We start from the raw sequence: 15742 nt of genomic DNA on the forward strand, positions 1-15742 counted from the left end.
GGTGTATATTTATGTTGTGGGTCTGGGGTGTATATTTATATTCTGGGGTCTGGGGTGTATATGTTCTGGGTCTGGGGTGTATATGTTCTGGGTCTGGGGTGTATATTTATGTTCTGGGTCTGGGGTGTATATTTATATTCTGGGTCTGGGGTGTATATTTATGTTCTGGGTCTGGGGTGTATATGTTCTGGGTCTGGGGTGTATATTTATATTCTGGGGTCTGGGGTGTATATTTATGTTGTGGGTCTGGGGTGTATATTTATATTCTGGGTCTGGGGTGTATATTTATGTTCTGGGTCTGGGGTGTATATTTATATTCTGGGGTCTGGGGTGTATATTTATGTTGTGGAGTCTGGGGTGTATATTTATATTCTGGGGTCTGGGGTGTATATTTATATTCTGGGTCTGGGGTGTATATTTATGTTCTGGGTCTGGGGTGTATATTTATATTCTGGGGTCTGGGGTGTATATTTATATTCTGGGGTCTGGGGTGTATATTTATATTCTGGGGTCTGGGGTGTATATTTATGTTCTGGGGTCTGGGGTGTATATTTATGTTCTGGGTCTGGGGTGTATATTTATGTTGTGGGTCTGGGGTGTATATTTATGTTCTGGGGTCTGGGGTGTATATTTATATTCTGGGTCTGGGGTGTATATGTTCTGGGTCTGGGGTGTATATTTATGTTGTGGGTCTGGGGTGTATATTTATGTTCTGGGGTCTGGGGTGTATATGTTCTGGGTCTGGGGTGTATATGTTCTGGAGTCTGGGGTGTATATGTTCTGGGTCTGGGGTGTATGTTTATGTGGTAGTCTGGTCAGATATCTTTCTTACCTCAGTGTTCCTCTTCAGTAACAGCATCATGGTCGCATTCTCCCCCTGACAACACAAAACTCCAGCATTACTGAACACAGGAGAGGAGTGTGTGTGTGTGTGTGTGTGTGTGTGTGTGTGTGTGTGTGTGTGTGTGTGTGTGTGTGTGTGTGTGTGTGTGTGTGTGTGTGTGTGTGTGTGTGTGTGTGTGTGTGTGTGTGTGTGTGGTGTGTGTGTGTGGTGTGTGTGTGTGTCTGGGTGTGGTGTGTGTGTCTGTGTGTGTGTGTGTGTTGGAGCTATCCCCATGTGCTGGGAAGACACCACTGTAGTCATTGTATTAGGTCTATTATTACACAACTAGCGTCCTGTGTTATTAAGTGTTCTGTATTAGAGATGGGCTTGGCAGGAAGAGTCCCACGGCTAATTCATAGCAGAGGCAGATTAATGCATCCTAATGACTCTGTTCATGTACAATATGTTAATGATGTAATGAGTTTGATGTACTGAACTGTAACGACTCGACCACTTCCTGGTCAGACACATGGCCTCAGAGCCTCTAAACAAACAAACACACATCCTACCAGCGAACCCGTTTGGTTTACATATGGAACCCTTTCCACAGAAGGTTCTACCTGGAACCCAAAATGGTTATCCTTTGGGGACAGCTGAAGAACACTTTTGGAAATATTTAGCTGGTATACTGTCAGATATAGCTTGGTGGATTGTGGACCACCAGCTGGTATACTGTCAGATATAGCTTGGTGGATTGTGGACCACCAGCTGGTATACTGTCAGATATAGCTTGGTGGATTGTGGACCACCAGCTGGTATACTGTCAGATATAGCTTGGTGGATTGAGGACCACCAGCTGGTATACTGTCAGATATAGCTTGGTGGATTGAGGACCACCAGCTGGTATACTGTCAGATATAGCTTGGTGTATTGAGTACCACCAGCTGGTTTACTGTCAGATATAGCTTGGTGTATTGTGGACCACCAGCTGGTATACTGTCAGATATAGCTTGGTGTGTTGAGGACCACCAGCTGGTATACTGTCAGATATAGCTTGGTGGATTGTGGACCACCATCTGGTATGCTGTCAGATATAGCTTGGTGTATTGAGTACCACCAGCTGGTATACTGTCAGATATAGCTTGGTGTATTGAGGACCACCAGCTGGTATACTGTCAGATATAGCTTGGTATATTGAGGACCACCAGCTGGTATACTGTCAGATATAGCTTGGTGTATTGTGGACCACCAGCTGGTATACTGTCAGATATAGCTTGGTGTATTGTGGACCACCAGCTGGTATACTATCAGACATAGCTTGGTGTATTGTGGACCACCAGCTGGTATACTGTCAGATATAGCTTGGTGGATTGAGGACCACCAGCTGGTATACTGTCAGATGTAGCTTGGTGGATTGAGGACCACCAGCTGGTATACTGTCAGATATAGCTTGGTGTATTGAGTACCACCAGCTGGTTTACTGTCAGATATAGCTTGGTGTATTGTGGACCACCAGCTGGTATACTGTCAGATATAGCTTGGTGTGTTGAGGGCCACCAGCTGGTATACTGTCAGATATAGCTTGGTGGATTGTGGACCACCAGCTGGTATGCTGTCAGATATAGCTTGGTGTGTTGAGGACCACCAGCTGGTATACTGTCAGATATAGCTTGGTGGATTGAGGACCACCAGCTGGTATACTGTCAGATATAGCTTGGTGTATTGAGTACCACCAGCTGGTATACTGTCAGATATAGCTTGGTGTATTGAGGACCACCAGCTGGTATACTGTCAGATATAGCTTGGTATATTGAGGACCACCAGCTGGTATACTGTCAGATATAGCTTGGTGTATTGTGGACCACCAGCTGGTATACTGTCAGATATAGCTTGGTGTATTGTGGACCACCAGCTGGTATACAGTCAGATATAGCTTGGTGGATTGAGGACCACCAGCTGGTATACTGTCAGATAGATATAGCTTGGTGGATTGAGGACCACCAGCTGGTATACTGTCAGATATAGCTTGGTGGATTGAGGACCACCAGCTGGTATACTGTCAGATATAGCTTGGTGTATTGTGAACCACCAGCTGGTATACAGTCAGATATAGCTTGGTGGATTGTGGGTAACCTTCTTCAGTACACCATCGGACTCTGTCCTGCGAAGGTCTGCTCTGTCCTCTCCCTCTTCTTTGTCCCCATCTATACAACACAAGACACTCATCAGATATGTAGAAGACATGTTGCCCGGCAAAACACCAAGGCTTGAGAATGAGGTCACACCAAGGCTTGAGAATGAGGTCACACCAAGGCTTGAGAATGAGGTCAAACCAAGGCTTGAGAATGAGGTCACACCAAGGCTTGAGAATGAGGTCACACCAAGGCTTGAGAATGAGGTCACACCAAGGCTTGAGAATGAGGTCAAACCAAGGCTTGAGAATGAGGTCACACCAAGGCTTGATAATGAGGTCAAACTGATCAAATGGAAGCTCTAAGTTAAAGGGATCCATCTTTGATCTTAACCTCCATTATTGACATGATAAACAAGGAAAACAGAGGCCCATCTGAGGCTCTCAAGGCTTCTCAACCCTTGATAATGAATACTTATTATGTATTACTGACAGGGAGGTGTCTTACTCTTAGAGATGTGTATCTGCTGAGAGTCAAAGCCTCCGAAGGTCTCGGCCCTGCGAAGGAGACATACAGGGCCCGGGCCCACCACTCCTCCCACTCCTTCTGTCTCTGGGACCCACACCACCTGCTGCCCCCCCATCGCTCCTCCCAGAGTACCGTTCACCAGCGCCTGCAATGTCTCCACTGTCACAGAGAGAGACAGAAAGAGAAAGAGAGAGAGAGAGAGACAGAGAGATTGAGAGATGAGGGGGAAAGAGAAAGTGCAGAAGAGCAGAGAGAGAAAGGATTTCACTAACCAAATGATAATAACTATGTTACCGAATACAAACAGTGTAGCTATTCCCTCTGCAAGGCAATCAAACAAGCTAAGCGTCAGTATAGAGACAAAGTAGAATCTCAATTCAACGGCTCAGACACAAGAGGTATGTGGCAGGGTCTACAGTCAATCACAGATTACAAAAAGAAAACCAGCCCCGTCCCGGACCAGGATGTCTTGCTCCCAGGCAGACTAAATAACTTATTTTGCCCGCTTTGAGGACAATACAGTGCCACTGACACGGCCCGCAACCAAAACATGCGGACTCTCCTTCACTGCAGCCGATGTGAGGAAAACATTTAAACGTGTCAACCCTCGCAAGGCTGCAGGCCCAGACGGCATCCCCAGCCGCGCCCTCAGAGCATGCGCAGACCGCATGCTGGCTGGTGCTGGCTGGTGTGTTTACGGACATATTCAATCAATCCCTATCCCAGTCTGTTGTTCCCACATGCTTCAAGAGGGACAGCATTGTTCCTGTTCCCAAGAAAGCTAAGGTAACTGAGCAAAATGACTACCGCCCCGTAGCACTCACTTCCGTCATCATGAAGTGCTTTGAGAGACCAGTCAAGGACCATATCACCTCCACCCTACCTGACACCCTAGACCCACTCCAATTTGCTTACCGCCCAAATAGGTCCACAGACGATGCAATCTCAACCACACTGCACACTGCCCTAACCCATCTGGACAAGAGGAATACCTATGTGAGAATGCTGTTCATCGACTACAGCTCGGCATTTAACACCATAGTGCCCTCCAAGCTCGTCATCAAGCTCGAGACCCTGGATCTCGACCCCGCCCTGTGCAACTGGGTACTGGACTTCCTGACGGGCCGCCCCCAGATGGTGAGGGTAGGCAACAACATTTCCACCCCGCTGATCCTCAACACTGGGGCCCCACAAGGGTGCGTTCTGAGCCCCCTCCTGTACTCCCTATTCACCCACGACTGCGTGGCCACGCACGCCTCCAACTCAATCATCAAGTTTGCGGACGACACAACAGTGGTAGGCTTGATTACCAACAACGACGAGACGACCTACAGGGAGGAGGTGAGGGCCCTCGGAGTGTGGTGTCAGGAAAATAACCTCACACTCAACGTCAACAAAACTAAGGAGATGATTGTGGACTTCAGGAAACAGCAGAGGGAACACCCCCCTATCCACATCGATGGAACAGTAGTGGAGAGGGTAGTAAGTTTTAAGTTCCTCGGCGTACACATCACAGACAAACTGAATTGGTCCACCCACACAGACAGCATCGTGAAGAAGGCGCAGCAGCGCCTCTTCAACCACAGGAGGCTGAAGAAATTTGGCTTGTCACCAAAAGCACTCACAAACTTCTACAGATGCACAATCGAGAGCATCCTGTCGGTCTGCATCACCGCTTGGTACGGCAACTGCTCTGCCCACAACCTTAAGGCTCTCCAGAGGGTAGTGAGGTCTGCACAACGCATCACCGGGGGCAAACTACCTGCCCTCCAGGACACCTACACCACCCGATGTCACAGGAAGGCCATAAAGATCATCAAGGACAACAACCACCCGAGCCACTGCCTGTTCACCCCGCTATCATCCAGAAGGCGAGGTCAGTACAGGTGCATCAAAGCTGGGACCGAGAGACTGAAAAACAGCTTCTATCTCAAGGCCATCAGACTGTTAAACAGCCACCACTAACATTGAGTGGCTGCTGCCAACACACTGACTCAACTCCAGCCACTTTAATAATGGGAATTGATGGGAAATGATGTAAATATATCACTAGCCACTTTAAACAATGCTACCTTATATAATGTTACTTACCCTACATTATTCATCTCATATGTATACGTATATACTGTACTCTATATCATCTACTGCATCTTTATGTAATACATGTATCACTAGCCACTTTAACTATGCCACTTTGTTTACATACTCATCTCATATGTATATACTGTACTCAATACCATCTACTGTATCTTGCCTATGCCGCTCTGTACCATCACTCATTCATTTATCTTTATGTACATATTCTTTATCCCCTTACACTTGTGTCTATAAGGTAGTAGCTTTGGAATTGTTAGCTAGATTACTTGTTGGTTATTACTGCATTGTCGGAACTAGAAGCACAAGCATTTCGCTACACTCGCATTAATATCTGCTAACCATGTGTATGTGACAAATAAAATTGTATTTGATTTAATTTGATTACTGACCGTACTGTACCGTAGATATTAAGAGTTTCTCATCTTTACACCAATATCTTCTAATCGAAATCAAAAGCTCTTTGCAATCAACCTTCCCAGTACGTTCTCACATCAGATGAGAACATCTGATAGATTAGGAAGACAGTGAAAGATAATGCGACATTGGAAGCCACTGTTTGGTCTAATGCACCATGTCTACAGTCTGGCCTCCACCCCTGGTTCCCATTAGATGGGCTACTGTTACCACACCATGTCTACAGTCTGGTCTCCACCCCTGGTTCCCATTAGATGGGCTACTGTTACCACACCATGTCTACAGTCTGGTCTCCACCCCTGGTTCCCATTAGATGGGCTACTGTTACCACACCATGTCTACAGTCTGGCCTCCACCCCTGGTTCCCATTAGATGGGCTGTTGTTACCACACCATGTCTACAGTCTGGTCTCCACCCCTAGTTCCCATTAGATGGGCTACTGTTACCACACCATGTCTACAGTCTGGTCTCCACCCCTGGTTCCCATTAGATGGGCTGTTGTTATCACACCATGTCTACAGTCTGGCCTCCACCCCTGGTTCCCATTAGATGGGCTACTGTTACCACACCATGTCTACAGTCTGGTCTCCACCCCTGGTTCCCATTAGATGGGCTACTGTTACCACACCATGTCTACAGTCTGGTCTCCACCCCTGGTTCCCATTAGATGGGCTACTGTTACCACACCATGTCTACAGTCTGGTCTCCACCCCTGGTTCCCATTAGATGGGCTGTTGTTACCACACCATGTCTACAGTCTGGTCTCCACCCCTGGTTCCCATTAGATGGGCTACTGTTACCACACCATGTCTACAGTCTGGTCTCCACCCCTGGTTCCCATTAGATGGGCTGTTGTTATCACACCATGTCTACAGTCTGGCCTCCACCCCTGGTTCCCATTAGATGGGCTACTGTTACCACACCATGTCTACAGTCTGGTCTCCGCCCCTGGTTCCCATTAGATGGGCTACTGTTACCACACCATGTCTACAGTCTGGTCTCCACCCCTGGTTCCCATTAGATGGGCTGTTGTTATCACACCATGTCTACAGTCTGGCCTCCACCCCTGGTTCCCATTAGATGGGCTACTGTTACCACACCATGTCTACAGTCTGGTCTCCACCCCTGGTTCCCATTAGATGGGCTACTGTTACCACACCATGTCTACAGTCTGGTCTCCACCACTGGTTCCCATTAAATGGGCTACTGTTACCACACCATGTCTACAGTCTGGCCTCCACCCCTGGTTCCCATTAGATGGGCTGTTGTTACCACATCATGTCTACAGTCTGGTCTCCACCCCTGGTTCCCATTAGATGGGCTACTGTTACCACACCATGTCTACAGTCTGGCCTCCACCCCTGGTACCCATTAGATGGGCTACTGTTATGTTCATGGTGAGAGACTAGTCTGTCTACTAACCTTCCTGTAGTGCTCCCTTTATGATGGGTTCTCCTTTAGGTACGTCCTCAGAGCCCGCTCCGCTCCCAGCCCTGAACAGCCCCTTGGCCCTGGTGACCTGACTGGGGCCCTGGTCCTCTCCTGGGCTTGTTCCTGGGGGGGTTCCAGGGCTCCGGACCTCACACATCTCCCTAAACACGGCCATCTTCTCCTCCAGCATACACATGATCTGCTCATCCTTCTTCCTCAGCATCTCTGCAGGGGAGATGAGGTATTGTTACTGTTGATGAGTGTACCCTTCACAGAATCATCTCTGGAAGGGAGATGAGGTATCGTTACTGTTGATGAATGTACCCTTCACAGAATCATCTCTGGAAGGGAGATGAGGTATTGCTAGTGTTGATGAGTGTACCCTTCACAGAATCATCCATGTCTTATAGAGTATACGTCATCTCTAACACAGTCTCCATCTCATCCGATGGCAATAGAACTGCTGTGGCTATGATTGTAGCTAACATTGATATATACTGAAGTTAGGTATTTGAACAGAACTTAAATGAACAAATATATAAATAATAAATAAATGCCCTCTTTGGCATTTCTACCAGCACGTCCTGTGCAACTAGAGGGAGAAAAAAACTCTAGATCACCTTTACTCAACACACAGAGACGCATACAAAGCTCTTCCTCACTCTCCATCTGACCATAACTCTATGCTCCTGCTTCCTGCTTACAAGCGAGAACTCAAACAGGAAGTACCAGTGATAAGCTCAATACAGAAGTGGTCTGAAGCTACAGGACTGTTGTTTCGCTAGCACAGACTGGAATATGTCCCTGGGATTCATCCAATAACATTGAGGCGTTTTACTACATCAGTTACTGACTTTATTAATAAGTGCATCGACGACGTCGTCCCCACAGTGACCGTGCGCATCCCAACCAGAAGCCATGGATTTCAGGCAACATCCACACTGAGTTAAAGGCTTGAGCTGCCGATTTCAAGGAGAGGGACACCAATCCGAATGCTTATAAGAAATCCAGCTACGACCTCCGACAGTCAAAATGTCAATACAAATCCTACTAGATGTGGCAGGGCTATCAAACTGTCACGGATTACAAAAGGAAACCCAGCCGTGAGCTGCCCAGTGACGCAAGCCTACCAGACCCTTCGATGTTGTGTTGATAAAATCCTGGAGAAATAAACATAGAACAAAAAAATGTTTTACCAGATATTATTGTTCATCCTAATCAGACAGGTTTTTTTACATGGACGATACATTGGTGATAATATAATTACTTGAAACAATTGAACATTATGAAACATCGAAGATAACCGGCCTGGTCTTCATAGCAGATTTTGAAAAGGTGTTTGATAAAGTACGACTAGAATTTATATAAAAATGCCTGGATTACTTTAATTTTGGTGAATCTCTTACACATTCGGTTAAATTTATGTATAGCAACCACAGGTGTAAAATAGTAAATAATAGTTCTTTTTTTCTTTTAAGAGGAGTACAACAGGGCTGTCCAATGTCTCCATATCTATTTATTATGGCCATTGAAATGCTGGCTATTAAAATTAGACCCAACAAGAACATCAAGGAGTTAGAAATCCAGGGGATTAAAAGCTCTGTCAGAGTGACCATTGGGTTCTTGGTCACCTCCCCGACCAAGGTACTTCTCCCCCGAATGCTCAGTTTGGCCAGGCAAAGGAAGAGTCTAGGAAGAGTCTTGGTGGTTCCAAACTTCTTCCAATTAAGAATGGAGGCACCATGTTCTTAGGGACCTTCAATGTTGCAGACATTTTCTGGTACCCTTCCGCAGATCTGTGCCTTGACACAATCCTGTCTCGGTGCTCTACAGACAATTCCTTCGACTTCATGGCTTAGTTTTTGCTCTGACATGCACTGTCAACTGTGGGACTTTATATAGACAGGTGTGTGCCTTTACAAATCATGTTCAGTCAATTAAATTTACCACAGGTGGACTCCAATCAAGCTGTAGAAACATCTCAAGGATGATCAATGGAAACAGAATGCACCTGAGCTCAATTTCAAGTCTCATAGCAAAGGGACCGAATACTTACGCAAATAAGGTATCTGTTTTTTTTATACGTTTGCAAACATTTATAAAAACATGTTTTTGCTTTGTCATTACAGGGTATTGTGTGTAGATTGATCAGGGAAAAAAACATTCATCAATTTTAGAATAAGTAACAAAATTAGGAAAAAATGAAGGGGTCCAAATGCTCTTGTATGTTATAGGTAAACCCCAAATGTAACATTATCCTGTACATTTGGACAGCTGTGCCATACAGGTTGCAAAATAAATGGGAAGAGATTTCCCGATGTACCGATTCCATGGCACCTGGTGTACGAACTGACAAAAAACAACACATTTTTCAAATTATGATACAACATTTTTGCCACCAACAGAATGCTACATATAATGTCACGTCCTGATCTGTTTCACCTGTCCTTGTGATTGTCTCCACCCCTTTCCGGTGTCGCTTATTTTCCCCAGTGTATTTATCCCTGTGTTTCCTGTCTCTCTGTGCCAGTTCGTCTTGTATGTTTTTCCAAGTCAACCAGCGTTTTTCCCGTTCTCCTGCTTTTTGCGTTCTCCTGTTTCTAGTCCTCCCGGTTTTGACCCTTGCCTGTTTCTGCACTCTGTACCCGCCTGCCTGACCATTCTGCCTGCCTTGACCACGAGCCTGTCTGCCACTCTGTACCTCCTGGACTCTGATCTGGTTTTGACCTTTTTGCCTGTCCACGACCATTCTCTTGCCTTCCCCTTTGGATTAATCAACATTGTAAGACTCCAACCATCTGTCTCCTGTGTCTGCATCTGAGGCTCACCTTGTGCCTTGATATATAAGGGTCATACAACAATCTTAGCTTTGTAGATTTTGTTACGAAGAGACAGAAACACTAGATAATTTATTATGGTAGCTGTTTCTGGTCACAGGTTCAGTAATGATTTAAAGAAATCACAATATTCACTTAATAAAACAAATCTTACAAATAACAATCAATATCATAGTAAGGTTGTAATCTTCAGCTCTGTGGATAATATGCAATTAGAAAGGGTTAAAAAATGTATGTAAAACAATTGAAAAATATATGGCACATTGAAACCAAACAAGGATGGTCTATGGTGATGGGTGGGATGGGCTGATAATTGCTGAGGAGGTCTATGGTGATAGTTGGGATGGGCTGAGAGGGTCTATGGTGATAGAAGGGGTGGGCTGAGAGTGGCTGAGGGGGTCTATGGTGATAGTTGGGATGGGCTGAGAGGGTCTATGGTGATAGGAGGGGTGGGCTGAGTGTGGCTGAGGGGGTCTATGGTGATAGTTGGGATGGGCTGAGAGTGGCTGAGGGGGTCTATGGTGATAGTTGGGATGGGCTGAGAGGGTCTATGGTGATAGGAGGGGTGGGCTGAGTGTGGCTGAGGGGGTCTATGGTGATAGTTGGGATGGGCTGAGAGTGGCTGAGGGGGTCTATGGTGATAGTTGGGATGGGCTGAGAGGGTCTATGGTGATAGGTGGGATGGGCTGAGAGTGGCCGAGGGGGTCTATGGTCAAGGGAGTCTCCTCACCTCTCATCTCCTTAGCTTTGGTCTCCAGCAGTCTCTTGTCCTCCTCTGTTTCACTGGGGTTCTCCTCATCCTCATATTTCTCTCTGTAAAGCAACATCATTAGTACAAACCACTCCCATTTCCAGCCATTCACATGTCCTCTTAGCATCCTAAGCGCTGTTGACAGCGCTGTTGACAGCGCTAGTCTTCTCTCTACTGCTGAGAAAGCCTAGGGTAGAGTAGCCTACAGTGGCAGCCTGCCCATGAGGTGATGAAGCCAGACAGAGAACAGTCAATACTCCAATAGAGTATTACAACATATTGTACATCCGTCCATCCCTAGGTACAGAATGGTAGCACATTCTCTCTCTCTCTCTCCATGGTTCGGAGATCAGACTTACGTGGACTGCATGGCCTCCTGTATGATTTGCATCCAGGTGTTGCGTTCCTCCTTGGTTGCAGTGTGTACCTCCACCATCTCTGGTTTCTCCATCCCTGCTGTTATCAGGAAGAGACCCTTCTCCTCGTTAGCCACCTCTCTAACGATCAGCTTCTGGAGAGAGAGGACCGTGGAGCGCTGGTCCTACGGGGCGATGGAAGAGAGGGAGGGATGATTAAAGGATGGATAAAAGGCAGGTAGAGGGAGAGTGAGGCAGAGAGAGAAGAAGAGAGGGGAGAGAGAAGAGGAGAGGGAGAGAGAAGAAAGGGAGAAAGAGAAAGAGAGAGAGGGGAGAGAGGTGACATGGAGAGAGAGGGTGGGGGTAGAGAGGAGAGAGTGATAGATGGGAGAGAGAATAAGAGAGAGAGGGATAGAGGGGAGAGAGAGAGAGGAGAGAGAGTGATAGATGGGAGAGAGAGAATAAGAGAGAGAGGGATAGAGGGGAGAGAGAGAAGAAGACAGAGAGAGAGAGAATATACAAGAAAGATGAAGGGAGGAAAGAGGTAGAATGAGAGAGGGAGTTGGAAAGGGAGCGAGAGAGAGAGATTAAGCCTTATATGAAAGTCTGCATAATATCATCCACCTTGACATGCAGCTCAGTGTCCATGTCTGAATCACCTCTCTGGTTATTCTCTGGGCATCAATATTGCTTAGTCATTGAGCTATTAAAAGAGTTATATGCAAATCAAAGTTTATTTGTCACGTTTACAGAATACAGCTGGTGTAAACAGTACAATGAAAGGTTTAATTGCAAACTCTTCCTCAACAATGCAGAATTCAATGTACGTTCACTTGAGTTATTAAGCAACAAATGTTATTTCATTGAGGCTCTGCATCTGTCCTCGTGCTCCTAGACCTTAGTGCTGCTTTTGATACCATCGATCACCACATTCTTTTGGAGAGATTGGAAACCCAAATTGGTCTACACGGACAAGTTCTGGCCTGGTTTAGATCTTATCTGTCGGAAAGATATCAGTTTGTCTCTGTGAATGGTTTGTCCTCTGACAAATCAACTGTAAATTCCGGTGTTCCTCAAGGTTCCGTTTTAGGACCACTATTGTTTTCACTATATATTTTACCTCTTGGGGATGTTATTCGAAAACATAATGTTAACTTTCACTGCTATGCGGATGACACACAGCTGTACATTTCAATGAAACATGGTGAAGCCCCAAAATTGCCCTTGCTAGAAGCATGTGTTTCAGACATAAGGAAGTGGATGGCTGCAAACTTTCTACTTTTAAACTCGGACAAAACAGAGATGCTTGTTCTAGGTCCCAAGAAACAAAGAGATCTTCTGTTGAATCTGACAATTAATCTTAATGGTTGTACAGTCGTCTCAAATAAAACTGTGAAGGACCTCGGCATTACTCTGGACCCTGATCGCTCTTTTGAAGAACATATCAAGACCATTTCAAGGACAGCTTTTTTCCATCTACGTAACATTGCAAAAATCAGAAACTTTCTGTCCAAAAATGATGCAGAAAAATTAATCCATGCTTTTGTCACTTCTAGGTTAGACTACTGCAATGCTCTACTTTCCGGCTACCCGGATAAAGCACTAAATAAACTTCAGTTGGTGCTAAATACGGCTGCTAGAATCCTGACTAGAACCAAAAAATTTGATCATATTACTCCAGTGCTAGCCTCTCTACACTGGCTTCCTGTCAAAGCAAGGGCTGATTTCAAGGTTTTACTGCTAACCTACAAAGCATTACATGGGCTCGCTCCTACCTATCTCTCTGATTTGGTCCTGCCGTACATACCTACACGTACGCTACGTCACAAGACGCAGGCCTCCTAATTGTCCCTAGAATTTCTAAGCAAACAGCTGGAGGCAGGGCTTTCTCCTATAGAGCTCCATTTTTATGGAACGGTCTGCCTACCCAGGTCAGAGACGCAAACTCGGTCTCCTTTAAGTCTTTACTGAAGACTCATCTCTTCAGTGGGTCATATGATTGAGTGTAGTCTGGCCCAGGAGTGGGAAGGTGAACGGAAAGGCTCTGGAGCAATGAACCGTGTTGGGGAATAATCAGAATTGGTGGGTAACATAGATAAGATGTTTTATATTCATCATATGCTTATGTGTTATTTCTCATAAGAATGTATTTTGTTGTACTATAGTGGTGGCCATTGGCAGTTATCTGTTCTATGTCAAGACTAAGTTGCATGGGCCACAGAGAGGTGAGAGGTCAAGGTGTCATCATGTGTAAACATATCTTTTGCTCTACTGTGTCTGTGTGCCAGTCACTCCCTACTTTTCCCATCGGGGAGAGGAGGATGGCAGTGTCTGGAATCATTCTATGCTCCCCGTGAGCTTGTCCAGGATTGGTTGTATTTAGAATTGGTTGTATCTAAATGACAATTTGATATATGCCTGTTGATATGGAGGATTGGTTTATGGTTCTGGGTTTGAGTAAGGAGACAAAGCTGAACGATTTATTATGTCTATGCTGTCTGACTATGTGTGTTCTTTGCTATTAAAGGATCTCAGTTGCAATGTAGAGGGGGCTCTCAGAGAGTTCATTGATAGTGGTGTGGGGGCTGTGCTTTGGCAAAGTGGGTGGGGTTATATCCTTCCTGTTTGGCCCTGTCCGGGGGTGTCCTCGGATGGGGCCACAGTGTCTCCTGACCCCTCCTGTCTCAGCCTCCAGTATTTATGCTGCAGTAGTTTATGTGTCGGGGGGCTGGGGTCAGTTTGTTATATCTGGAGTACTTCTCCTGTCCTATTCGGTGTCCTGTGTGAATCTAAGTGTGCGTTCTCTAATTCTCTCCTTCTCTCTTTCTTTCTCTCTCTCGGAGGACCTGAGCCCTAGGACCATGCCCCAGGACTACCTGACATGATGACTCCTTGCTGTCCCCAGTCCACCTGGCCATGCTGCTGCTCCAGTTTCAACTTCCACCTGACTGTGCTGCTGCTCTAGTTTCAACTGTTCTGCCTTATTATTATTCGACCATGCTGGTCATTTATGAACATTTGAACATCTTGGCCATGTTCTGTTATAATCTCCACCCGGCACAGCCAGAAGAGGACTGGCCACCCCACATAGCCTGGTTCCTCTCTAGGTTTCTTCCTAGGTATTGGCCTTTCTAGGGAGTTTTTCCTAGCCACCGTGCTTCTACACCTGCATTGCTTGCTGTTTGGGGTTTTAGGCTGGGTTTCTGTACAGCACTTTGAGATATCAGCTGATGTGCGAAGGGCTATATAAATAAATTTGATTTGATTTGATAGACACTGAATTGATCTGAGAGTCACAGGGTTGTGATAGAGCTCATATAATTAAAGATGGACTTTGATAACTAACTCTGACTTGTGTTGTGGTACTGAATAGACCCATTATTAATACTGAGTGGGAGGATCAACCAATCACATTCCAGAGATGTAATTCTGATGATTGTAAGGTACTCTGGATAAGAGTGTCTGCTAAATGACTTGATTGTAAAAATTGACTAAACCAATAAGATACCAAAGAGCCAAAGAGATATTTACATATTTCTGGTCTTAACCAATCACCTACCAGAGAGGCAAAGACGAATTTTTGGTCTTTCTCCTGTAGGAAGACGACGATATCAGAGAGAAGCATGGCCGTTACATCTAGAGAGAGGAGACCAGAGGTTAGAGGTCAGGGTTAGATATCAGAGAGAAGCATGGCTGTTACATCTAGAGAGAGGAGTCCAGAGGTTAGAGGTCAGGGAAATACATTTTCAAAAGTTACAAATTAAAAACATTCAAAGGAATATTAAGTAAAAAAAGTTCCAAGCAAATTCCTTATTGCAGTGTCTATCACACAGAAAGAGAGCTTGAGATACCATTTAAATAAATGGATACTCGATTGCGAGAGTCAGAAATTGAGAAAAGAGATTGGTGTTTTTGCTTGTATTCCTCACACCAGAGAACAACATTTAAATGCAGGGACAGAAACAGAACGCTTGGTGTCCTCACCCTTGAGTTTCCCCTGTGAGTTCTTCAGCTGCAGAGGTCCATCATACAGCAATCTTCTCCCTCTGAGCAGGTCCTCTCTAGCAAACATCTGACCGCTCTTCATCCTCATAATGGACTTGCTGTCTGTCCGGCTGTAGATGTCCTTCAGCCTCCTCTTCTTCTCATGCTCGTTCACCTAGCAACATGACAATTATTACCATAGGTCAGTTCACCTAGCAACATGACAATTATTACCATAGGTCAGTTCACCTAGCAACATGACAATTATTACCATAGGTCAGTTCACCTAGAAACATGACAATTATTACCATAGGTCAGTTCACCTAGCAACATGACAATTATTACCATAGGTCAGTTCAACTAGCAACATGACAATTATTACCATAGGT

At 45.5% G+C, this 15742-nt stretch overlaps 1 protein-coding gene across 3 annotated transcripts in view; it reads right to left on the reverse strand.

The window, feature by feature from the left end:
* The window catches only part of LOC109881229 (A-kinase anchor protein 13), a 95202-nt gene that overhangs the window by 32354 nt on the left and 47106 nt on the right, over positions 1–15742 (reverse strand). For all 3 annotated transcript variants that reach the window (XM_031820399.1, XM_031820398.1, XM_031820397.1), the window contains exons 12-19: positions 15354–15528; positions 14929–15005; positions 11373–11554; positions 10993–11075; positions 7417–7650; positions 3463–3642; positions 2957–3027; positions 833–877 (exon numbers count right to left, since the gene is read on the reverse strand). In XM_031820399.1, coding sequence (XP_031676259.1) covers positions 833–877; positions 2957–3027; positions 3463–3642; positions 7417–7650; positions 10993–11075; positions 11373–11554; positions 14929–15005; positions 15354–15528 — 1047 coding nt within the window. The remainder of the gene's footprint in view (positions 1–832; positions 878–2956; positions 3028–3462; positions 3643–7416; positions 7651–10992; positions 11076–11372; positions 11555–14928; positions 15006–15353; positions 15529–15742) is intronic.

This window comes from Oncorhynchus kisutch, unplaced genomic scaffold, assembly GCF_002021735.2.
Source record: "Oncorhynchus kisutch isolate 150728-3 unplaced genomic scaffold, Okis_V2 scaffold3334, whole genome shotgun sequence".
NCBI classification, from domain to species: Eukaryota; Metazoa; Chordata; class Actinopteri; order Salmoniformes; family Salmonidae; genus Oncorhynchus; species Oncorhynchus kisutch.